This window comes from Ambystoma mexicanum, chromosome 3p (genome assembly GCF_040938575.1).
Source record: "Ambystoma mexicanum isolate Mex_15411 chromosome 3p, UKY_AmexF1_1, whole genome shotgun sequence".
Classification (NCBI taxonomy): Eukaryota; Metazoa; Chordata; class Amphibia; order Caudata; family Ambystomatidae; genus Ambystoma; species Ambystoma mexicanum.
Window position 1 is genome coordinate 855,419,338 of NC_090925.1, and position 24,324 is coordinate 855,443,661.

General features: G+C 46.3%; 1 protein-coding gene across 1 annotated transcript in view; it reads left to right on the forward strand.

Moving 5' to 3' along the window:
• HIRIP3 (HIRA interacting protein 3) overlaps nucleotides 1–24,324 on the forward strand; it is a 253,369-nt gene that overhangs the window by 161,422 nt on the left and 67,623 nt on the right. The window contains exons 5-6 of the mRNA XM_069651994.1: nucleotides 4,325–4,499; nucleotides 5,174–5,272. Of these exons, the coding sequence (XP_069508095.1) occupies nucleotides 4,325–4,499; nucleotides 5,174–5,272 (274 nt within the window). The remainder of the gene's footprint in view (nucleotides 1–4,324; nucleotides 4,500–5,173; nucleotides 5,273–24,324) is intronic.

Below are 24,324 nucleotides of genomic sequence, written 5' to 3' on the forward strand. Positions count from 1 at the left end.
CTATCAACCTCCTTTTCCTGGATTTGTCTGTAAGTATCTTCTCTTGTCCTGTTTGTAGACCCTTTTGTACAGAGCTTGTCTGTTGGTTCCCATCAGTCAACCTCTGCCCCTTCCCTTGTCTCGTTTCTACATTACAGACCACCCATAGCTGCTGTTCCAAGCCATGAGCAAACAGCGTGGGCCTCTGTTATAGCAAACTGTGCAGAAGGCTTGAGTATTTCCTAAGGTTCGTGGAATACTCTTTTCCTATAGCTGCATACACCCCAAGAGGGAATTCATTCTGTACCTTTTCCTTGCTACTCTTGCCTACTCTTCGTTCTCTTTCCTTTCAGCTGTGTGTGTGCTTCTCTGTCCACTTTATTTAGGCACAACCACCAAAATCCTTTTTGGGTGTCCTGTGCCACTCTTAATAGAGTGCCATCCCTGACAGCGTCACTACTTTTAACCTAGTAAGCAACCTCATAAAAACCACCATCAGGAAACACTGGCATCTCATCAAAAAGGAGGAGGTCTGGCAAAGAAACCACTATTCGCGTTCAGAAAGAACAAAAATCGAAGGGACACTTTGGTCCATACCTTTCTGGAACCCTCTAAAACACCAGTGACATTATGGAACCTACCACCAGTCGTGGGACACTACAGCTGCGGACACTGTGTGGCTTGCCGCCACACGACCAACAGCAAGACTTTCACCTACAGGGATTTCACATGGAACATGACAAACCACACAAACTGCGAAAGTAGATATGTCATCTATGTCATAAAATGTCCATGCAACATGATATACATCGCAAAGACCATCAGACCGGTTCAACAGAGGATCAACGAGCATAGATCCTGCATAATGAACAAAGTACAGGATAAACCCCTGGTCGAGCACTTCAACAAAAAAGGCCATACGCATGAACAATTCACCTGGACTGTGCTGCAACAACTACAGCCACAGAAACACGCAGGCAACATAGACCTGGCCCTCACAAAACTGGAAGAAAAGTGAGTTCATAGACTAGACACAGTGCACCATGGCCTCAACATAACCGTAGAGTGGAAACATTTTTGGGTCTAATCCCCACCCACGAGCACGAGGCGGACCCAGAGACGTAGTGCCTACTGCACACAACAATGCCATATATTGTTTGTTTGACCCTCTATATTTTGCCCAGGGACTAGGTGTTTGGATTGAGAACATACAAGTCACTAAACTGTATTAACCCATTTGAACTGTTTTCAATCACTGAATAGAACTGAGGCCACATGCTGTGTCTAGTACTTTTTGTATATGTTCTGCATCATTGACTCTCGCAGTGCCGTACCACATGGTTAGGCACCACATGTCCCAGCATCCACAGCGCCTCTCACTAGTTCCTGTCCGTCACCATGATCGCCCTCAGTGTTCACCAGTGCCTCCACTAGACCTGGCACTGCATGTCCCAGCATCTTCAGCATTTCTAGTAGTTTCAGTCCTCCACGGAGTCCGCTGCCAGTTTCCATTCGCAGAACGGCTCAGACTACTCCCATTGGTCCAAGCACCTCTCGCACCCGTGCCATTGGCCCAGGCGCCACACTGGGACTAGCTTATTAGCCAAGCAGGTTCTGCTTGGATGTTACAGCTACCATTACAGCAACAGATCCCCCGACGACGCACGTTGCTCTCACGGCTCGCGGTAAGTGCACAAATCCAGCTGTCACGCCTCCAGAGGCTTAGCTCTCTGTACTATTCCGTTTACTCACTCACAGGAAGTCTTTGATAGCGGAACCGCCTCCTTCACTATTTGGATCCACTATTATCATTTTGTGTACATAATACACAGCAAGCTCTTGTTGCTATTTGGCCCCTCCAGCGCACTGCGATCTATCAGAGGAACACAGACGTACCACCAGTTCGGACGCACCTTTCCAACATAGGCACCATGTTTGCGCTATTTTAAAACCAATTTGTCCTCACACAATGGGGCGGGAACACCCCTCACGCCCTAGATCACTTAAGGCAACAGTTGACACCACGTTGCCCACACGCCCTGGAGCGTTTATGCACGTATGGTATTTACCATTACACAAACGTCCAACAGTGTTACTAGACCAGGGACACCCTCACCCTAGTTTTAGACGTTTGAATTGACGCCTCAAACTCACTTCCAATATTGTTTTTTACAGACGATAGACCTTTCTAGGCCCTCCTCTAGCCAATAGGATCCGGACCAAATCGATACCTCAGGAACCCACGGCTCCCCCAAGTGCAGTTTTGCACCAACCATCCAGCACTAATCCTTGGATGGTTCTATACAGCTTCACTACTGCTACCACAGCAGCAGGTAAGCTGTTCTTTGACATGGCAACACTAGGCCCCATTTATGAAACAATAAATAACACAATTGAGATCCTCACAAATCCTTCTCTATTCGCAGATGAAACGGACTACACCACATTTGGTGCTCATCCTGAAGAAGGCCAACACCATCCAGGCAACAATTCTGCCTTCCTGGCCGAAACACACCTGTGTCGAGCCTCAGTGACACAACTGCAAATACCCTTTTTCGTGTATGTCTTGTAGATTAGGTTGTGTACACCCCGTGTTTATGATGCCCTGGACCACCCTATGTCCCAGGTGTACTACTGTATGAATATATGTTCTTCTTACTGTTGTATACCACCGTGCCCTTAGGTGGAACTCTGTACCTCAACACAAAAGAGGTTAATACTCATTCTGTATTTCCACAAAACTCAATTACTCTTGTCCGTTCTGTTTGAGCTTTTCGTGCTTATCGAAAGCTATGTAAACTAATTGAACAATAACACTTGTGGTTTTCTGAAATAAACTCTTTTGTTCAGACCCGTAGCTTGCTTTTTGTAGGATCTCACATCCTGATTATTTTTTATTATTATATACGTACCCTGCTGGGTAGATCAGGACTCCGCCAGGCACCCTTATTTTTACTTGTATAAAGTATATATTACCTCCTGAGCACACATCAACAAAGTTGTGCTGTAGAATCAACTATTTGTTAAAGATCATGACTTTCAAATAATATAGCGCTCAGACCTATCTAAGACATGTTCAATATTTATGTTTCTTGCCTAGTGCTAAACTTCTTGAAGCGTGACATAAGTACAAAATGATTAAGCTCCAGTATCCACTTCAACCTCTGTGTGCCCAGAGAGACTAATTGTCCATTCGATTTTTAGACAGCCATACACATACACATTATATATATATGACAAAAAAGTTGTTTACACAACAGACTTTCTGTAAACTTGTTTTTTGTTACGTATTGAGCCTAGCCCGCTCTAGCCCATTAGCACCAGCTATTCAATGAGGAAGAGCGCATAGGAAGGTTATGTGAGATATATACTTTTGTATGCAAGCACATAAATCCGGTATACAATAACTCCGCAGAACACAACCAATAGTGGAAGATAAATGGATGTAGCATCACTTGTGTACAGGCACGTTATAACCGACTCATCATATCATGCGCAAATGGTGGTTAGGTGTGCCCAGACATTATATTCCTATGGTAATAAATCGCAGTATAGATGAGTGGAGGCAATCCTGCATCCAAAATTCATCTACATGCATGTTTCAAGCTATCATGGATTTGATATTTGAGGGTCCCAAGCTTCTCACCTGAAGACGGGGGACTGGGTATTGCCCTTATGACCCCCACACGACTCTCAGCCCGAAGACAGAGACACAACAGATGCACCTCACTTTAGGCCCTTCACCGCCATCATCAATGTATCGCAGATGTGAGAAACATCTCGCAGACATCCGTCAGGCCATACCCAATCATTGATCTGGAGTAGATGGCGATGCCATCAATCGAACAAGTCGACCGACTGCAAATCAAGAAATCAAAACCTGGTAGAGTGGTAAATAGTTACATTGGTTACACTTTCATAAGGAAAGGGTAGCGTACGTTACTTTACGCACATCTGGCCTTGCTAAAGTGCCCATGTTCTATGAAGCCTTATTACTGTGACTATACAACTGTGGCCTAGTGCAATGCACTCAAATGTATGCCTTAGAGCCTTGTGTCTTACCATAAGTTTTGTACGAGTAGTTGTAGCAAGGGCCACTCTCTATAGCGCAGTTAAGGACTGGCTGATGTACATTGTTGCCCATAGTAGGGGTCTTGTTATGAAGCTAGACACTAGACAAGGACTCGCTGTATGTATTGGGTTGGAAAATAAATTAATGAGGTAAAAAGGGGAGGTCGGGAAGGTTGGATATTGCTACCACAATGGAAGGCTTAGTGAAATAGTTTTGTTTATCCTATTTAAGACCCAGTGAATGACTCTGCTTTTCTGTTTCTGGTTGCACAAGACCGCTGAGAAAGAGCAGGCTGGTGGTGATGAGCATCCCTCCATCAAACGCATGAAGCGCTACATCACTGCTTGCGGTGTGCGGAAGAATTACAAAAAGCTCTTTGAGGGACACCGCTCTGTGAAGTCCAAGGTGATTGTGCTGAAGAAGGAGCTCGAGGACCTGGGTGTGAAAGGTAAAGAGAATGACGCCTCCAAAAGGATAGGGCTAATAGTAGTTGCTGATATTATTGTTGTACGGTACCTTCAGCTACGCTTGTTTTTTATCTGGTAGTATTGCTGTGTTCTTGGGGGATTTTCTTTGCCCTGGTAAGAGAATGTTTGCATTTTGAAAAGGTAATGGTGTTTAAGTGTTTAATAGTTACTCCCCATCATTGTAGTCAAGGGTCAAGTCCCTGCTCTGTACTCCACCACAACAGGATCTCTTCATCGCCACGTACGATTTGAAGGTTGGAAAACCAACCATGGAGAGCAAGAATAGCAGTAAGAATGTCCCTGTACTAAAGGGATAGGAGAGCTCAGCCCTACAGAGCTATACATTCAGATTGTTTCCCTTTGTTTATTGGAAGGTGGAAGAGTGATGCCACAATAATGTCAAGGAGGGAGAGTCATTTAATGGGAGAGAGAGACGGATGCCACGCTAGTTGGAGGGACAGGAAGAGACTCTACATGATTGGGAGGGAAAGGATTCTTTGGGACCTGGGGAACCTGCGTAGAGTATGAGAAGCTGTGAGTTTTCTAGTTTAAGTATCAAAACAATATAAGTCAATGCTAGTTTGTAGCCTGGGTGTAGAAGTGATGCTCTGTAGATGATGAATATTCTTTCTCTCCCCCATTGTCCTGTGAACAGGTAACCCAACACTGGAGAAGTGCAAGGTGGTTAAACTGATGAGGGAAGAGCAAGAGGAGCTAGCTTCACTAGACATGAGCAATATCATCAGCAAAAGCGGTAAGGAGAATGTGGAGGAGCCATTGTGCCAGCAGTGTAAAGGGGCAACTACTGCTGTGCATGGGTGATGTCGAGTCTAATCTTTATGTGCAATTCCAGCATTCTTAACCAAGATTCTCACCCAGGCCCATTGCCTGTCAGTACGTGACCTTCTATTGCCTATTACCAGCACCAAAAACGGATTTTGTAGCTTAGTGTTTGGGGTCCTCGGGGACAACTTGCATACCTCCCTGTGTTACCACCCTCTCACTTTACACTTTATTGATCACAAGACCTTTCTTTTCCATTATTAGAATATTTCACACTCTAATAATTTGATTCTACTGCTACCCTGACAAGCAATGCATTTTTCAAAGACGATGATTCTAATTTTAGGCATAGTGAGATAGTTCTATATTGTATTCACTTCATGGCCTGGGTTCCGTCACAAACACTTAGTTTCAGAAACGTAGTCCTTTTAGTGGCTGGTCCTCCTCCAATAATATATGTTCAATGTTCATAATGTTAGTGTGTCCTTGCCTCTCAGCAAGTTAAATTGCTGGTTGTTTGCGTTGGGTATAGAAACTCCTTTGAAGGGTGGCACCTTCAGGAGAAATTTGACAGAGGTGCCTTAAGTTTTCCTAATATGCCACCTGCGACAACGCATCTCCAGATATATTGGGAATGCTGTTCACTACTGATTCACATAGCTCACATTAAGATTCTGTGGAGGAGCGCCAATGAAATCATTTTTTGGAGCCATAGGTCTGCTGAAATGTATTCAGTCTTCAATAAGGGAGACATTGTGCCTATCAGGGCTTGATAATAATAGGCAATCCTTCCTGTGTTCATCTGTTGTGGTGGCAGTGATCAAGCAGTTGTAGCCTAGTTCTTGGGTGGGTTGAGATGTCGATGAGATGCAGGTTAATGAAGATATCTTTTGTGTAATATACTTTATATAAAATATTGAACCTTTCACATTTTATGTGCGACTCATATTAGTGTTACAAAATATATGTATTATAGTTGCCTTATAAGGAGATAAACATCAGTTATAAAAATTACATCTTTAGAGAAATTCACAAGCAACTGTAGTAAACAAACCTGTTTGGTAACTAACAGTTTTCATAAACATGTTGTGGCCTCATGCCACACTTAAACTTTTTTTGTTGTTGCCATGCATGTGCTAAATTGCCATTAACATGCCACTATGTATCCTAGGAGACATAGAACCTTCCAGGGTTTCACATATATGTGTATATAAAAAAGCAACCTGTATTGTCATCAGTTCCAGCTTGGACAGGACGGCCTTCATTTACAGAAATAAATACTTACCTAAATCTTACCCAGGTCTGTGGACATCCTTCACTTCAATATCACTTTGGAGAAATTGAAGGTCAACACAGAAGTATAGCTAAAATACTGTATATGCAAATAAAATCATTGTGTGCAGTGTGACACAGTGAACAATATTGTCCATAATCTGTAGTTGCAAGCTTTCATTCTCTACTAATAGTTTGGGTGAACAGGCCCATCCATAACGGCTGACTAGGCAACATTGTGGTTATGTGGGAATTCCCTGTCAGTAAACATGATGGGGGAACACTGTGCATGAGAGTAGCAGGAAATGCCTGCAGAGGCCTCCATGCCCAGTGATGGGGTGCCGTTCCACATGGGGGCTTGCCGGGCACCCGCCCATATGGCACATGTCTTCCTATAACTAATCTAGAGGCAGGATTAAGGGGTGGGGGGGTGGTTGTAATTGCTTCTTTCCTTTCTTTCATGCACAGTGTTGCCTGCCAAGGAGACTAGAGCAAGGAACAGAACTGAAGGACTGAGCTGATGTTATGTTTAAATGAAATATGCTGTGCATGGATAGGGGGATGGGTAGGAGTAATGTGAGATCAAGTGAGCATAGGGTCGAACCTTTGGCTTTGAAAGAAACATTGGAGAGACATGAGACAGAGAGGCAATATTGGGGCAGAACGTGGGCAACAAGCAAATGAGTTTTACTGTCGGAGAGCTGTGAAATACTGTTGTGTTGGGCATCAGCAGCATGAAAATGTATGTTACGCAGAGCAGTGGAAACATATTTTGTCGGGTACTTTAGCATGAAAACTTGTTTTATTGATCCATGCTGGCACATCTTGATAGCCACTCCCATGAAAATGTGGCAGCGCTGAGATTTTGTTTACTGGCTTCATGATCTGCTCTGGGCATTTGTAAAAAAAAAAAGGTATTTTTACAGTGGCAGTGTTGGCATATATAGAGCAAAGCCAACATTGAAATGTTTTATGGAGTATACTGGCTTGAAAATATGTACTAGTGGTATTATTCACCATTTTGACCCATTATTCGAAACATTTTCTTAGGGTGGGGATGGCACCCCAGGACCCTCATATATGGTCTCTAATGTGGTTTGTGCTTGTTTGCTGCACTCAACTGGGTGGAAAAAACGCTTACACCTAATCCTTACAAGATCACCAATTGCTACTGGTCTAGTGCAGTTGTAGGACTTTCAAGAGCTCAGTATTATCTTTCCTGTGGATAGACCACTGGGCTTAACTGAAATGTAGGGCCACCTTTGGATTTATGTTAGTATCTAGGCAGTGGCTGATTGGTTGAGCAGAAGGTGGTTGTGGTGCTCAACTGGTTACTGTTAAAGGTCTACGTGTGATGATGTCAAGATTACTTGCATCTTAGATGCTGGGTCCCTAACTTTTTGCGTTTCCACACTCCCTGCAAAGAGTCGGCTGTCCAAAGTCTCAGGACTTTGGGAATTAGAGCATGGTTTGGATTAAAAGCACATCCAGCGTATCAATTTGTTCTTCAGATTGTGAGTTTTTGAGTACCTCAGATGGAAATGCCCGACGATTGTGTATCTTTGGGGTTGGGTTAGTACTGCAGCAGACAGCAGGGGCTAGCCATGCCAGTCCCTGTGTGTCTCCAGAATGGGGTCTGGCATGGATTCATATGCTCATGAATATTCCCAGTCGTCAGGCTGGGAATCCTGTAAAAAAGAAGAGCAGTTTCGCATTAGCCTGAAAACTGCATTTCTCACTGTCCTTTGGGTCGTACTGCCCCCTTCAGTGACAGTTGTCTCCCTAAGCTCCACCCCTGGTGGCCATCTTCAGATTTTTACTGCACAGTTCTGTGTTGGGAGTCCTCTTATCTTCTTCAAGCATTTTGCTATTTAGTTTTTTTTTTTCCGGATTAAGTTTAGTATTTATATCCAACTTTTTTCCATTCTATACCATTTTATCAACTACCGGCAGTGGGACCCGTTGTCGGCAAAAATCCACTTTCATCGCAGATCTTCTCTTCGAGTTTTGGAAGGCCCAGGCTTGGGCCTACTTCGCCCCTCAACGATGTCCGAGGAGAAGAGGAGTCTCTTCAAAATCTGCCTAAATTATGGATTATGGAATGTATACATCGACATGCGAGATTTGCTACGGATTTCCGACGAAGACGAAGGACCTTGACTACAGGTTGGCGGCGTGGCTCAAGTTGGGGAAGGCTTCTGACTCAGCCTTCGGGCACAGTTCTGCCTCGTCCAGATCCTCTTCCAAGGACAAGCCTGCGAAGGAGAGGTCCAGGGCCTCGTCGACGACCACAAACCCATCAACTACCTTATCTGTGTCCATCCTGTGACGGGGGTGTCTACGGTGAAGATGACGGCAACCCCACGAGTGACACTGCCTCCACAGCCTCCTGGGGTAGACGCTGCTCTGCCCATGACTACAGAGGATACAACTGTCTGGGAGCAGGTCACCATCGTCGGAAGGATGCAGGGAGGTTGAGGGAGCAGCTTCCTCTGAAGGGTTTTCTCCCCAGTCCAGTGAGCATGTCTCCGCCAGGTTTGAAGGGGGTCTCCAAGAAGATCCCCACATATATATGTTAGCTCAGACGATGACCACTTCCCCTATTCGGACCACGGAGGCGGCCTCGACCCCATGTCCCCTAGGGATCTCCAATAGGGGAGCCTGATCTACCGTTTGATCTGCCAAGGCGTTTTTGTCTGGATCCTTTGCCAGCTGCTCCTGTCGCACCTCAGCCAACGCCCAGGGATGTGCAACTGTACATTCTGATGACCCTCCACACCTTGGTGTCGGAAATATAACAGAGGCTGCCAGCTGCCCCGGTGCCTGGAGCAGTCCAGTACTGCTCCCTCCAAGAGAGACAGGCTGGAGAAGTATTACAGGGTCCAAGACTCGGCCCTCAGGTACTTGAGAACGCAGACTTCTCCAGACTTCGTGGTGTCTGCACCCACTAGGAAGCGCTCGACGAACCCATCATCCTCGTCGATGGTGCCGCTGCACCAGTAGGGGAAGAAACTTGATGCAGTGGGGAAGTGCATCATTTACACCGTGGCTTTCACCGTCAAGGGCACCAATTCCATGGCCATCCTGTCCCACTATGTCTGGACTCTCTCCTGCAATAAACCATATTTGTCATTCCATGCTACGTAGGTGGTGCTACAAACCCACCCCACCTTTATGCCAAAGGGCCTCATCGAAAGTTCCATCTCAACAAGCCTTTGGTTCCACCAGTTTTCTTACCAAACCCATCTTTGCGTGCTGAAAGGGTGTTGCATTCGCTGGATGTTGCTCGTGCCTTGAAGATTTATGTGGCACGCACAAAGGATTTTTGAACTTTTTGTGATTGTCAATTTTGGATCTGTGAATCACATGAAGGCCATGTCTAAGGCTTCCATCTCCAGGTGGCACTCCTGCTGCATCATGCACCGTCATCGTCTGGCCAACAGACCTCTTCCATCCCGGCCGAGAGCCCATTCCACCAGTACTATTACAGCAGCAACTGTGTTTCTCTCATGTGTGTCCCTGTTCGACATCTGCAAGGCTGCCACGTGGAAGTCCATGCACACCTTCACAAGATTCTACTGTGTCGACCTGGATTCCAGGGAGGAGTCCCGGGTCGGCCATGCAGTGCTATGCAACCTGTTTGCTTGAGGTGAGTCTGTTCCATGGGTAAGTTTATTGCTTCTGTTGAGCCCTGCCACCTCCCGTGGTTATGTGTATGTACTGCTGTTTAATCATATTCTTGAGCATGTTAATCCATGCCAGACCCCATGCTGGAGAAGGAACAAGTTACTTAGCTGTAATTCCTGTTATCCAGCATGTGTCTGGAATGGATTCAAATGCAAACCCTACCTCCTTCCCCTCTGTGCTCTTATTGGTTCATATCGCCACTTTACATGCTCTACCAAATCTGAAGATGGTCACCAGGGGTGGAGCTTAGAGAGACAACCGTCATTGGATGGAGGCAGTATGACCCAAAGGACAGCGATTGGTTATAGAGGAGAAATGTATTTCCAACTTTTTGTATTGAAAGGCTAACTGTTCCCGTTGTAGCTCCAATTTCAAAAGCTCAATCTTCAGGGCTTCCCTGTGAAGAGCAGTGCTGGGGTTTGGAACAGAGGCAGCAGGAATGGTGGCATTCCCAGAATCAGATTCAATTACAACCCAAGGGGCAGAGTCCTCATTGGCTGCGTTCCCCCATTCAAGAGCTTCACAATCAGTCTGGTAGTTGTGATGCTGGAAATGCATTGGAGGGACAGGGCCTCCCTGTCCTTGTCCTGTAGTCCTTTTTCATTTGTGCTCTGTATTGATTTCTGCCCAGGAGTCCATGTGGGACTCCTGGCAGTGCAGGTCTTCCTGTTTTTGGTTTGGTGTACAGACCCATGGGATACACTTATGGCACCCATGGGTGGGTGTGCAACCCTGTGCCCCTAGTGTGTGTTTTTGGGCACCTGTGTGTGGCCCACAGAGCAGGGAATGGGCTGGTGGCAGCTCCATGCCGAATTTGACAGGTGCTCTGAGTATCCTCCATTTTGGGATACCCAGGCCCTGCCATTGGAATCAGTTGATTCCTGATAAGAAACAAGATGGCCCCTGTGGCCCCTTGCTTTCTATTGCCTGTTACCTTGTTTTCCCAAAGTCCTGGGAAGCTCTGACTCTGTCCCTTCCCCATGACTGGCTGTCGGTTGGAAGTTCTATATACGGTGTTGTTGTGAAGCCCATGCTAGACTGGCTGGGGCCTTCCCAGTGACTGTATGTTGTAGGTACACCCTGTGGGTGGGACCTGGGTGAATGGAGTGTGTGACCAATACACTTTTTGTTGTGGATGTCTGGTTTCTGGTGTTTGACACAATGACTGAGGCAGCCCTGCCTGAAAATGGTATGAATGCAGTGTGTAGTGTTGAATGGCTGGGTACTTGTCCCAATACACATTCCTTGTTGTGAGTGTCTGAGAGGGAGGAGAATGGCCTGAATACACTGTATGCCTGATTGGCTGACTGGCTGCTGTATGCCCTTCTGAGTGATTGGTTGCTTGGGTGTGACCCAGCAGAATGAATGAGAGATAAACTAGTATATCTGGGGGCCTCTCACTGCTAGAAATCGTTCAGAAGCTGAAGTTGAAACTGATGCTTAATCTCGAAGCCAAGCCTGAAGAAGAAGGTTGACTGCTGTCTCCCTTCGCCGAAAGCCGATAGCCGTCGAGACTGATCGAAGAGAGGACCTGGTTAGGCACCCTCTTCCCGTGCTCCGAGGGACCATCGAGCTCTGCTACCCTTCGCCGAAGCGCCCTGCAAGTCAGACCCTTGAAAGGCTGCCGACCGGCGACTGGGACCGCTGAGGAGAACGAAGATAAGCACCGGACATTTCGTCCACCGTCGTCGACCAGGGTTTGCAGGCTTGTGTAACCGCTGGAGGCCCGTCGAAGCCGTGTTGCCCAGAAGAGGGGACCGCTTGACGGCAAGCAGCCGACGACCATAGCCGTACGCTCCTTTGCCTAGGACTTTTGATTCACGGACGCGCTTTTCCGCACCGCCGCCCGCCTTATCACGCCGGAGAAGGCCAGGCCATCGACGTGCCGAGGAGCATCCGCCGGTGGGTTTCCCGCCACCCTGAGACCGTAGAGACGCTTCGATGCCCTTGCTGGGTCACAGTTAATCACAAACTCTTTGCGGTCCTGAACTATCGACATCGAAGTGCTCCGCACGCCTCACCCTTACAGGACCTCTTCAACCCTTCTTCGACGAGCACCGTCGGGATCGAAGCCGCTGCCACGATGCTGCCGAACTTGCATCGAGGATTCTCGACGACGAGTTAAAGGGAGTCACTCAAGAATGATCCCTCAGTGCCTCCTCGAGGAACTCTGCTATTCCAGGTACTTTGGGGTGGTAGAAACATTATAGAAGGAAATAAGACTTGTAGAACAATATATGGACTGGGCTTGTGATATATCTTTACTTTACAGGTTGCCCAGGTGGGGGGGGATCTCCACACAGAATTGTGTCTAGGTAACAGGGCAAGTATTCTGCCAATTGTTCTAACCAACTGCTTTCCTCCTATGTCTATTGTTGGTTACCTTTAAGTGATTTGTGTCACATTTAACCAGAGTACAGTTGATGCACTTTAATGGAATCTAATAATAATTGTAGTACCACTTAGAACTGTATTTATTTGCCATTGTAGATTTACTGAGCACAAAGTGAGTTATTGTGATAGTGTACATAACCTTGAACTTAATTATATAAAGATTGTGTTTTAACTGATACAGTGTGTGGACATTCCTTTGTGGGGGCTTGGGGACTACACTGCTCGTCCATTGCTACCATAATAGAGAATTTTGGCTGGGGTCCTCTGTGCCTCTCCTCTACCATATAGAGAGCAGAAGTACAGACCCCTTCCCCTCCCCACCCCCCCCTCCAGTCTTTACAGTAGTCCACCAGGGCAGCTATGAGCTCAGCCCTAGACTTATCTACAAAGTCTAAATCCCTGGCTTCACAAGCACTCTGGAGAGCTTCTAAACTCATCCAAGTCAATTTACCATTGCAATAGATGCCATTATGTAGTTATCTAGCACACAACTAAACCTCAGTTTAACAAAGTGTAGATATTTTGTAAGTGGCAAGGTTACACACTGATTCTTAAAACCTTAAGCATCCCACCGCTGCCAGGAGTGTAAAGACTGGCAGAGGAGAGGCACAAAGGACCCCAGCCAAGATTCTCTGTTTGGTAAAACGTTGGCGAGCAATCAAGGCCTAGCTCTCAGGAAGTGATGCGGGCTGGTTCTTAAGTACAGTGTAGTCCCCAAGCACCCACAAAGGAATGTCCACACACGGTTAGTTAAAACAGTCTTTATATAAATAAGGTTCACGTTATATACACAATCACGATAACACACTTTGTGCTCCGACAATTCTAAAAATGGTAAATGTATACAGTTCTAGGTGGTACCACTATTACTTTGATTCCATTAAAATGCATCAACTGTACTCGGTTCAAATAGCATACGAATCAACCCAGCAAAACGATATCAACCGTAGACTTGGGAGGAAAACAAGTTAGTTAGACAATTGGCAGAATACTGGTCCCCTACCACTAGGCACAGTTCTGTATGAGGATCCCCCCACCTGGGCAACCTGTAAATGAAGATGCACTACAAGCCCAGTCCATGTATTGTCTATTGGAGTCTTATCTTCTTCTATAAAAGTTCTACTGCCCCAAAGTACCTGGTTTCGTAGAGTTCTTCGGTGAGTCGTCGACAGGTCCTTCTTGAGCACACTCCCTTTCAGGCAGGAGCTGCGGGCCGTCGAGATTCAGTGAAGAAAGAGGTGAACGTGTTGTTGAGGGAGCAGCTTCGATCTTCGCGGTGCTCGTTGGCGAAAGCTTGTGAACGTCCTGTGAAGAAGAGGCGTGCGGTGCACTTCGATGACTATAGTTTGTTGCCGCAAACGGTCAGTGAAGAACTTTGGCCCAGCAAGGGCATCAGGACGTCGGCGTCAGGTGTCGGCGAACGGGACCATGGCTGGCTTCAGTAGCTTCGTTGGTGTCTCTGTGGTCTACGGGTGGCAGGAAACCCACCAGCGGATTCTCCTAGGTCGTCAGCGGCCTTGACTGTCTCCGGCAGGGCGAAAGCCGTCGACGATGAGCAAGGGAGTCCTTGGATGAAATGTTATTATGCAAATGGAGCACTGCGGCTCCTGTCGGCGACGGTGGGCGCCGATGGTGTACGGCTGTCCGGGGTTTCTCTTCATTCTCCTCGGCGGTCCCCTTCTCCGGTCGGCAGCCTTTAGTAGGTCTGTCTACCAGGTTGCTTTGGCAAAGATCAGCTGGTGCACGATTGTCCCTCATAACTCGGGAAGAGGTCTTCTAGCCAGGTCCTCTCTTGGATCAGTTCTTGAAGGCACAGCAATGAAGGGAACAGCGATTCACCTTCTACTTCTGGCTCGGTTTCGAGAGTAAGCATCAAGTATCAACTTCAGCTTCTGAACGATTTCTAGCAGTGAGAGGCCATAGATATACTGTTGACCTCCCATTCACTCTGCTGGGTCACACTCAGGCAACCAATCATTCAGTAGGGCATTCAGGCAGTCAGGCAACCAATTGGGCGCACGGTGCATTCAGGCCATTCTTCTCCATCCAAACACTCACAACACAGAATGTGGATTCGGACAAGCACTCTGCCATTCAGCACTACACACTGCATTCATACCAGTTTCGGGCAGGGCTTTCTCAGTCATTGTGTCAAACACCAGATACTAGACACCCATAACAAGAAATGCGTATTCGTCACTCACTCCATTCACCCAGGCAACACCCCACGGGCGTACCCACAACATACAGTCAATGGGAAGGCTCCAGCCAGTCTGGCCTGGACTTCCCCACACTACCATATATGGAACTTCCACCCAACAGCCAGTCAGGGGGAAGGGACAGAGTCAGGGCTTCCCGGGACTTTGGGAATACAAGGTAACAGGTGATGGAAAGCAAGCGGCCACAGGGGCCTTCTTGTCTCCATCAGGAATCACTGATTCCAATGACAGGGCCTGGGCATCCCAAAATGGAGGACGCTCAGGGCACCTGTCAATTCAGCACGGAGCTGCCACCCGCCCGTACCCTGCTCTGTGGGCCACTCACAGGTGCCCAAAAACATACACTAGGAATGCAGGGTTGTACTCCCACCCATGGGTGACATAAGGCTATCCCAAGGGTCTGTTCACCATGACCAAAAAGAGGAAGAGCCGCACCACCAGGAATCCCACATGAACTCCTGCGGAGAAAACAAGACCGAACATACATGATAAGACAATAAAGGACAAGGATGTGGAGACCCTGTCCCTCCAATGCATTTCCAGCATCACACCCTGTACGTCCTGACCCGCTGTGTCTGGCCCATTGTGATAACAAGTAGAGGCTTACCAAAGCAAAATCCACCAGTGATATGCTCACTGCTACATCAGAGAAAGCTCTGCATAGTGCAATGCAGGCGCATGTGCCACTGCCTCTGCTCGCAAACTCTGCATTTGCGTTCTGGTGTTGCATGGATAACTTTGACAGATCCAGGATGGAAGGAACAGCCTTTTGGAGGCTCTGTGTTGGGAGGAAAGCCGGTAACATGGGTTTATGAAGACATGTCCACTGCTATATGGACCCTAAAATGGTAAATTGGTCCGATCATTACGTTATTCCCTTTTATATCCCAATACATTTGCAAAACAAAAGAGGTGATGGCTGGAAGAGTTAGAATTAATCTCAACCTCTGGCATTGCTCTGGGCAACCCTCCAGACCATTGTCCTTCGCCTGCCATGCCATTACAGAAAGGGGAAATACCATATGTTAATGTTAAAGGTATTTGTATCGCACACTGCCACCACCAGAGTTGTCCCCAGGTGTTCTGGCGGGTCCGGAAAGGAGGGTGTGAAAAATGGTGGGGATTGGGGGGGCTAGTAGGGTGTAGTGGGAATAGGAAAGCGAGAGTTGTGATTTCCTGTTGGCAGCTTCAGTTCAGTTTGCACCTTTCACTGAGCTTAAGTGTAGTTTTCGGGTCGGTGCGACTTCCCATGAGCTGCTGTGAGGGATTATGTGTTGTTAGTCTGTTGCAGTGTGGTGAAGTATGTGTGTATTGCTTGCAGAGAGTTGTGCGAGTTTCTGTAAGGGAAGTTAATGCAGAAGGTTGATGTTTTTGAATTGGGTTAGCAGGTTTTCCTTACCTCTTTGAGTTTGCGTTTTTGTGCTTAACATCTATGATTATCCTGTGTGTTTGTTATTGTAGTTTGTCCGCTTAGTTGGTGGGCATGTTGAGGAGTGGCAGTTTTCCTCTGTGTTACTCTAGCGGTATGTCTGCCCCTCTGATGTTGGCGTCTTCCCTGCCCTGCGTTGGCGATGATTAGAATAGAGGGTTTGGTCACTCCCTACCATTCCCTTGGGGGCTGGGGGTCCTTAACTACCCAAGTTTACAATGTGGACATGGGTGGTGGGGTGTCACCCCTCCCCCTCCCCCCTGCCCTCCGTTTAGGGAAGATTAATTGGGGTCATTGGTTACTCCTTAAGGATCTTGTTTCCTGTTGGTTGCATGCTGCCTAGTCGTTTCCTTCTGGTTCTGGAGCAAAGACCCACGTTTTGAGTAGTTTCCTGCATTCCAAATGATCTCTTGTGTTGCGTATATTTTTTGGTAGGTCATTCCAGGATGTTGCTGCCAGGTGAGAGAATGTTCTTTTATTGTATGGTTTTGGTTCTAAGCGAATGCTGTTGCTTGATCTGAGTAGTCTTGTCAGACGGTAGACGGTTATTTTCTCATTTAGGAACTCTGCTCTTTGGACGTGGATTGTTCTGTGCATTATGCACATTGTTTTGAACTTTATTCACTGTTTTATTGGTAACCAGTGTAGCATTTTCAGCGGTGGGGTAATGTGTTCTCTTCGTAGGATTTTGAGCAGGAGTCTGCTGCAGCGTTTTGGATGCCCTGAACTTTCTTTAATAGTCGTTCTGGCATTACTAAGGATAGGCTGTTGGCATAGTCTATTCTGGACATGAGTGCGATGATGGTGAGTGTTTTGTGAGTGAAGGAAAGGAATGGTAGGATCCTTTTTACTGCATGTAGGAAAAAGAAACATTTCTTTATTATGGCTTTTACTTGTGGCTCAAGTGTTTGTTGTCCATCAAGACTCCCAGGTTTTTTACTATCGTTGATGGAGTTGGTTCTTTTCCAAGTACCGTCGGCCATGGGATGTAGTGATTGTGTTACCCGTTTTTAGATATGATTATTATTTCTGTTTTGCCCGGTTGAGTTTGAGGGTGTTGGTGTTCATCCAGCTGTAGAGTTCTTTTAGGCAGTCTTCCACCGTTATGTTTCCTTCCTGTGTATCTTTTATTTTGTAGACAATCTGTGTGTCAGCGTAGTTGTAGCATGTGGGGCTGTTTTTTTTAATGAGCTTGATCAGTGGCGCCAGGTATATGTTGAACAACAATGGGATTAAGGAGGATCCTTGTGGTACTTCGCAGGTGGATTCTCTTGGGGTTGATTTGAAAGTTTTAATTCCTACAGTTTATGTTCTGTTTGTTAGGAAGGATTTTATCCACAATAGGGCTAGGTCAGTGATTCCTATTTCTTCCTACCTCCCGATTCGGATGTCATGGTTGACTGTGTCTAATGCTGCGGAAAGATTCAGAAGTATTAAAGCTGTGCTTTTGTCTGAGTCTACATTAGTCTTTAGATTGTCCCAGATTGAAAGCAGTGCTGTTTACTTTCCTCTCATTGGTCTGAAACCTACTTGTGCTTGATCCAGCAATATGTGTTGTTCTATGAATTATTGTGCTATTCTGTAGATGTATGTTTCGAGTAGTTTGGCTGGGTACGGGATGTTTGAGATGAGCCTATAGTTAGAGAGGTCTGCCACATTCCTGCTTTGTCCTTGAGGAGCAGCTTGATGTATGCCAATTTGAATTATCGCAGTACTTTCTCTGTTGAAAGTGATTTGTTGAAAAGGTGTCTCTAGTTCTCCATGGGCGTTCATTGTGTGAAGATTGATTTGTGGGTGTCTGGGGGGCAGGGGTCCATGGGGGAGCCAGCTTTGTTTCTGTGGCTTACCTGCGTGATGTCTCCACTCATATTTGTTGGAAGCTTCAGAGTTTGTTCTGGCAATCCTTGGATGGCTGGGTTGGTTGCATGTTGTGGTTGCTTGGTCGTACTTGTATGATATGTTGGATGGTGCTTATTTTGTTTTTGAAGTGGTCTGCAAGGTTGTTTCATAATTTCAGTTAAGGTATTGGTGTGTTGATGCAGCCGGGGGGGGGGGGGGTGTTCTCATTTTTTATGATTTTAAACAGTTTGTTTTGGGTGTTGGCGGCTTTGGTGATTCTGTTGCTGTAGAATTTCTTTTTGGCCTTATGGATTTCCTTTTTGTATGAGTGGATATGTCTTGGAAATTGTAATTTCTTCACCAGGTTGTTTTCTTTTCTCTATTCTAGTTCAAGCTTCCTGTTTTTTCTTTTCATGGCACCGCGTAGCAGGGTAAACCATTTTCCTGTTGCTCTTTTGTGCGGATGGGGGTGAAAGGTTTGTCCTTGTTCTGGTGATCCATTTGTGCAGTAGTTCTGTTTTTCTATCAAGGTCAGCTTCATCCAAAGTCGTTGCCAGTGGTTTGTTAGTTTCCAGTAGTTCTACTAGGTTGCTATTTTTAATGGTGTTCCAGTTTCTTTTCGCCATAGTCTGCAGTTTGTTGGGTTGTCTGGTTGTTGATGTGGCAAGCGTGATCACGAAGTGGATGATGAGGTGGTCGCTCCAGAAGATCTGTATTGGTGGTGCTGTGGTGATGAGGTTTTTACTGGCGAATATTGCGTCTAGTGTATGTCTGCCATGTGAGTTGCTCCTTTGACTAGCAGATGCAGATTCATTGTCCTCGGTTGTTTGGCTAGTGATTTTTGTGTGTTCGCGATTTCTTTGTCAAACCAGGTATTGAAGTCTCCAAGGATTATCAGGGTCCACGAAGGTTGCATCGTATGTCAGTGGGTGGTATAACAGGATGAATTTGAGGTTTGTCTTTGGGTTTGTTGTTAGGCGAAGGATTTAGGGATTTGCAGTTTTCAATAGTTAGCGGTTCTTCAGTTTCAATGTTCATGTGTTCCTTGTATGCCATCGCCAGTTCTCCTCCTCTTTTGTTTTTCCTGTTTGCTTGTGGGAGGCAGTTATGATGTGTGATTTACAATTTGTTGTCTAGCCATCTTTCAGTTATGAATAAAATGTTGATACCACCGTCGCACAGGAGGTCCTACATCTCTGTGGCATGCTTGGACATTGATCTGGTGTTTATTAGGTTGCATTGGATCTTTTTGAGGTGGTTGGGTTTGTTTTTTGATCCTTGTATTGTCTTACGGTTGTTGTTGTTGTGCTTCTGTGTTATTGTCGTAGATTTGTTGGTGGTCCGCTGAGTCTGCTTTGTCGTTGAGGCCGTCAATTAGGTTGATGGTTGTGTTGATTAATTTTTCTGTTTCATCATCTTCTATGTTTTGAAGGGTTTGCTGGCGGTATCCTTGGGTTTTTGTTGTATGGCGTGAGGAACGGAGTGAGGTCTTTGGTTTCATACCTTTCTCTTTGGAAGTTTTCTTCTTTTTTTGTGGGGTTCTAGCTGGTTGTCAGCGTGTCTTGATCCGTCAGGGGCGTTGGAATGTCGAGCTGTTGCGGTTCTTGTGTGGTACGTTGTAAGATATAGGGATTTTTCTCTCCCATGTTGTTTGTTCTGTTGGCTGTAGTGGTTGTTGCAGTGCGTTCTGTATTTGCAGCGGTTTTTACTGGAGGGGGGTTGAGGGTGTGCATCTGTTCGGTTTGTTCCTTGTTCAGATTCTCTTTTGCAGCATCCAGCTCTGTGTCGGGGCATTTTGTTGTGCTTGGTAGTAGGATTGTTAGGGTTATTGAGGTTACAGGGCCGGTGACCCCCCTGTAGGGTTTTGTGTGGTTTGGTTGGATTCGACTCTTATCCTCTTGCGATGTTAATAGCTGGATGTCCTCTATGGGTAGTTGTCCAATTAGTGGGTTAGGTTCTGGTGTTCCTCAATCTATGGATGCCTGTCTCGGTGGGGCTCTGGCATGGTACTATATGTTGGGTGGCGGGCAGTGTAGTAGATGTGTGGATGGTGACTGGTTCCTAGTTAACTTGGCAGTGTCCTGGCTATCAGTACTTGCTTTCAGTGGTTGCTGGGTCTGGTTGAAAGGCGGGCCTAGGTTTCGCAGTTGGCAGTCAATGAGATAACATACCTAGATTTGAGATTCCTTGATAGTGGGAGAGAGGCCCAAGTGTCACAAAAGGCAGTCAATTGAGAAACAACACACCTAGATTTGAGATTCCTAGATAGTGGGACTAAAGGCCTAGGTTTCACAAGATGGCAGTCAAATTGTGAGAACACACCTAGATTTGAGATTCCTGGATAGTGGGAGAAAGGCCTAGGTTTCACAAGATGGCAGTCAAATTGAGAGAACACACCTATATTTCAGATTCCTAGACATTGGGAGCGGACGACTGGGTTCCACCATGCAATGGGTGCTTCAATGTGTGATTGTAACCTGGGTGCACATTGGACTCCTTGGTGTGTGTCCTGGGTGTGTATGTTTGGTGGGTGAAGTACTTGTTGCAGGAGGTGGTGGTTTAAGATGTGGTGAGCGTAAAGTGGCAATCACTACATGTAGTTCTCTCTACCTTGTCCTTTGACGCAGGTTGACGGCTGTCTGCTCCTCTCTTTCCACGTGTAGATGCTATCCGATGCTGCTTATGCAGTACGTTATTCACAAGCAGCAATAGGATTGTTTGGTTGATAGTCCCTTTCCATCATCTTCTGTTTCTTTTTTCCCTTTTCAAGTGCCTCCAAACGTTCAGCTGTTGGGCCTCATCAGTGAGGAGTAGCTTGGGTCTCTAGGCCCAGCAGGCACGGGACCCACGTCTGGGCATAATTGTCCCACTCTGGGTGACTAAAGCAAAACAAAAGAGGTGATTTTTGATGCATTGCTGAATAAGGTACAAGAGACGAATGACTATTCTGACCTGGTTGTGGAGGGAAGTAAATATGACAGTCACTGGGGACAATACATAAGCAGACTGTTATATCCTGCTTAAAGTCAGGTATTTAATTGCTGTAGTCATGTATCGAATTGCTTTGGTTGTGCATGTGTGTATATATATATATATATTTCTGAGGCTTGTGGATCTGCTTAGATCACATGCTCTGCATAGTCCGACATGTAGTGGTAGTCACAGAGTATTACAAGATTTGTTTTCGAAACACAAACGGACATTGACAGGGCGTGCTAGTAATACTATCTCTAGTGTGACGTGTACTGTACCCATGGTCCTTGACATGTTGAGGTCCCTCAGATTGTTTCTTTCCGCCATTGTTTTCAGTCTCAAGTTGCAGAGTTCCTTTCAGGCTGATGCCTTTGATTATCTAAAGTTTATTCGTAGACTTCTCTTTCCATTCTTTACCGTCCACCTGTTGCAGCTGCATCATCTACCGCTCGATGGCCTTCGGTGGACGGCTTCATCGTCGACGACGTCTGACTGACTCGACGACCAGACACTGCCTTCACGGGCCTGTTCAGACCTTGGCCCGTACGGTAGTTCGTGTGGGGGGAGGTTTCATATAGCTGCATCCATTTAGAGAATGCCACCCCTTTTTTCCTTTTTTCACCAAACTGCCCTTTCCATATATTGTGGAAAATACCCCTTTTAAATGTTGCCCTTCCTGCCATAGGATGTTCCTGTGTAAAGATATGCACCGAGTGTGCAACTATTGTCTTCCTAGGGACCACCCAGGAAAGCATATCATAGCAAGTCCTGCAAACCTTTCCACCCTAAAACCCTCAAAGATCGCCAGACCAAGCGCTTGGCCGTCCACAACCTGCAGGCTGAAGCCTCCATCAACGTAATGGGGGAATCCAGTGAGGGCAGTATCAGCATTCCTAGTGAGGCCAAAGGCAACCAAGGTTCGTCAGAACCCCTTGTGCAGGCCCCCTGACTCCACTAAGAAAGCCCGCGGCTCTGTGATGGAGACTATATCCGGCAGCCCTAGCGCACACACCTCCAAATACGTCAAACACACAACCCATGGCCGACCGTCAACAAAATTGTCGACCGTCGAAGGCCATGCGGCGTCCGCAGAGAAAGCCTCTAAATCTTCCCTGTCCTCTGGGCCATCGCTTTCACTGCATGACATGCTTCTGAAACTAGCATCGAAAGCCGGTTCGGACACCGCGCATAAAAATGCCCTTCTTTCACGCACCGAAAAACAGGCGGCGAAAGGCGAACATGTACTAACTTCTCAACACGTTCCAGGGGATCTCAATGCTCTGCAAGATACTCTAAGCAGATACCTCCTACCAGAAGAACTCAAGTGGCAACTCAACAGAGATATTCTAGATGGAATGTTCTCCCTATGGGGTCATCCCCAATTAGACTTGTTCGCCACATGCCGAAACGCGCAATGCCCAGACTTCACGACCAGGTTGCCCCAGCCAGGGTCCAAGGGGAACGCCCTGTGGATGAACTGGTCAGGGAAATTTGTTCACGCATTTCCTCCGACAATACTCAGGATAGTGAACAAGATGCACCAGGATCATGCTACTCTAACCCTGGTTGCTCCAATGTGGGCGAGACAAACTTGGTTTCCACATCTGCTCAAACTGGAGATGTGCAACCTGATCAAATTCCCGTGCCCCTACAACATGCTATCACAACACAAGGGGGCATCGCTCCATCCTCTGCCTGAATCTATGAACTTGGCAGCCTGGCTCCTGAAGTCATAGAGTTTCATCATTTAAATCTTCCACAACGGTGTATGGATATCCTAAAGGAAGCACGGAAACCCAACACCAGACACTGTTACTTTAATAAGTGGAAGAGGTTTGTGATATTGTGCAGGTCACAATCCATAAATCCAATTGAAAGTTCTCCAGCTAACATTCTGCATTACATGCTTTACCTACTAGACTCCGGCCTAGTATTTAACTCCTAAATGTAACACCTGGCGGCTCTGTCCGCTTACATCACAGAGCAAGTTGTCCTGGTGGAAAGTTTCTGTCATTAAGGCCTTCATGGAATGGGTAGAGCGGCTATACCCTCCGATTTGGGTCCGTCCTTTTAGCCGATGCACAAGGCCATCCTAAAACACTTGACCTACAAAACTGCATTCCTGGTAGCCATCACCTCCATAAGACGAGCCAGTGAGCTGCAGGCATTGTCCGTACAAGACCCTTTCTTCGTAATTCACAAGGACAAGGTTGTCCTTAGAATATACCCTAGGTTTTCACCTAAATTAATTTCAAAGTTCCATGTTAATCTATCGAATTTCCTACCTTCTTTCAGAATCCATCCAACTGTTCTGAAAGAAGCCTCGGAACACTAGATGTACGGAGGGCAGTCTTGTACTATGTAAACAAAACTAAACCCCTTAGGAAAACAGACCAGCTCTTTGTTTCCATAGCACCTGGTAGAGAAGGCAATCGTATCTCAAAAAACACCATCTCCAGATTGATGGTCAAATGCATACAACACTGCTATTCCCAATCCAGAAGGGCTTTACTCCCAAAGCTCATTCTACCAGAGGTCCAGGAGCTACCTTAGCTTTCATTGCAAACGTCCCCTAGACGTCATTTTTAAAGCAGCTACATGGAGTTCCTTCCATTCATACCTTCACACAGCATTATTGCATTGATACTCACTCTAAAGCAGATTCACAGGTGGGACAAGCAGTGCTAAAACATCTATTTGCCACCATACCTTCTCACATCCCACCTCCATCTCCAGATACTGCTCGCTAATCTATGCAGAGCATGTTAACTAAGCAGATACAAGCATCAAAAATACGATTACGGTGAGTATTGTATCCCATATATAATGAGTCAAGCCAACTGTTTATTCATCATGTTTTCCATTGATTACATGTATCAGGTCTACAGCCTCCTTGTCAACATGTTTACCCTTGACAACTTGTATCCTTTCAAACATGTTTATTGACTTTCCATTTCTCAGCTACTGCTCAGGCAAGCGTATTGTGTTGTAATGGAATGTTTCATGTGTATATAATCTGGTCCTCTGAGAAGCTCTGGCAGTTCCAGCCTAGCAGTGGAGAGAGGCATTTGTAAGCATCCACTTAATACATACAGTTGGAGCAAAGTTGTCTTTGGACTTAACTCATTTCTGCATACTTCACATTTGCTGTTGAGCTGGAGCTTTCCCATCTCCCCATACAGTACTCTGGCTGACCAAGAGATGGTTTTC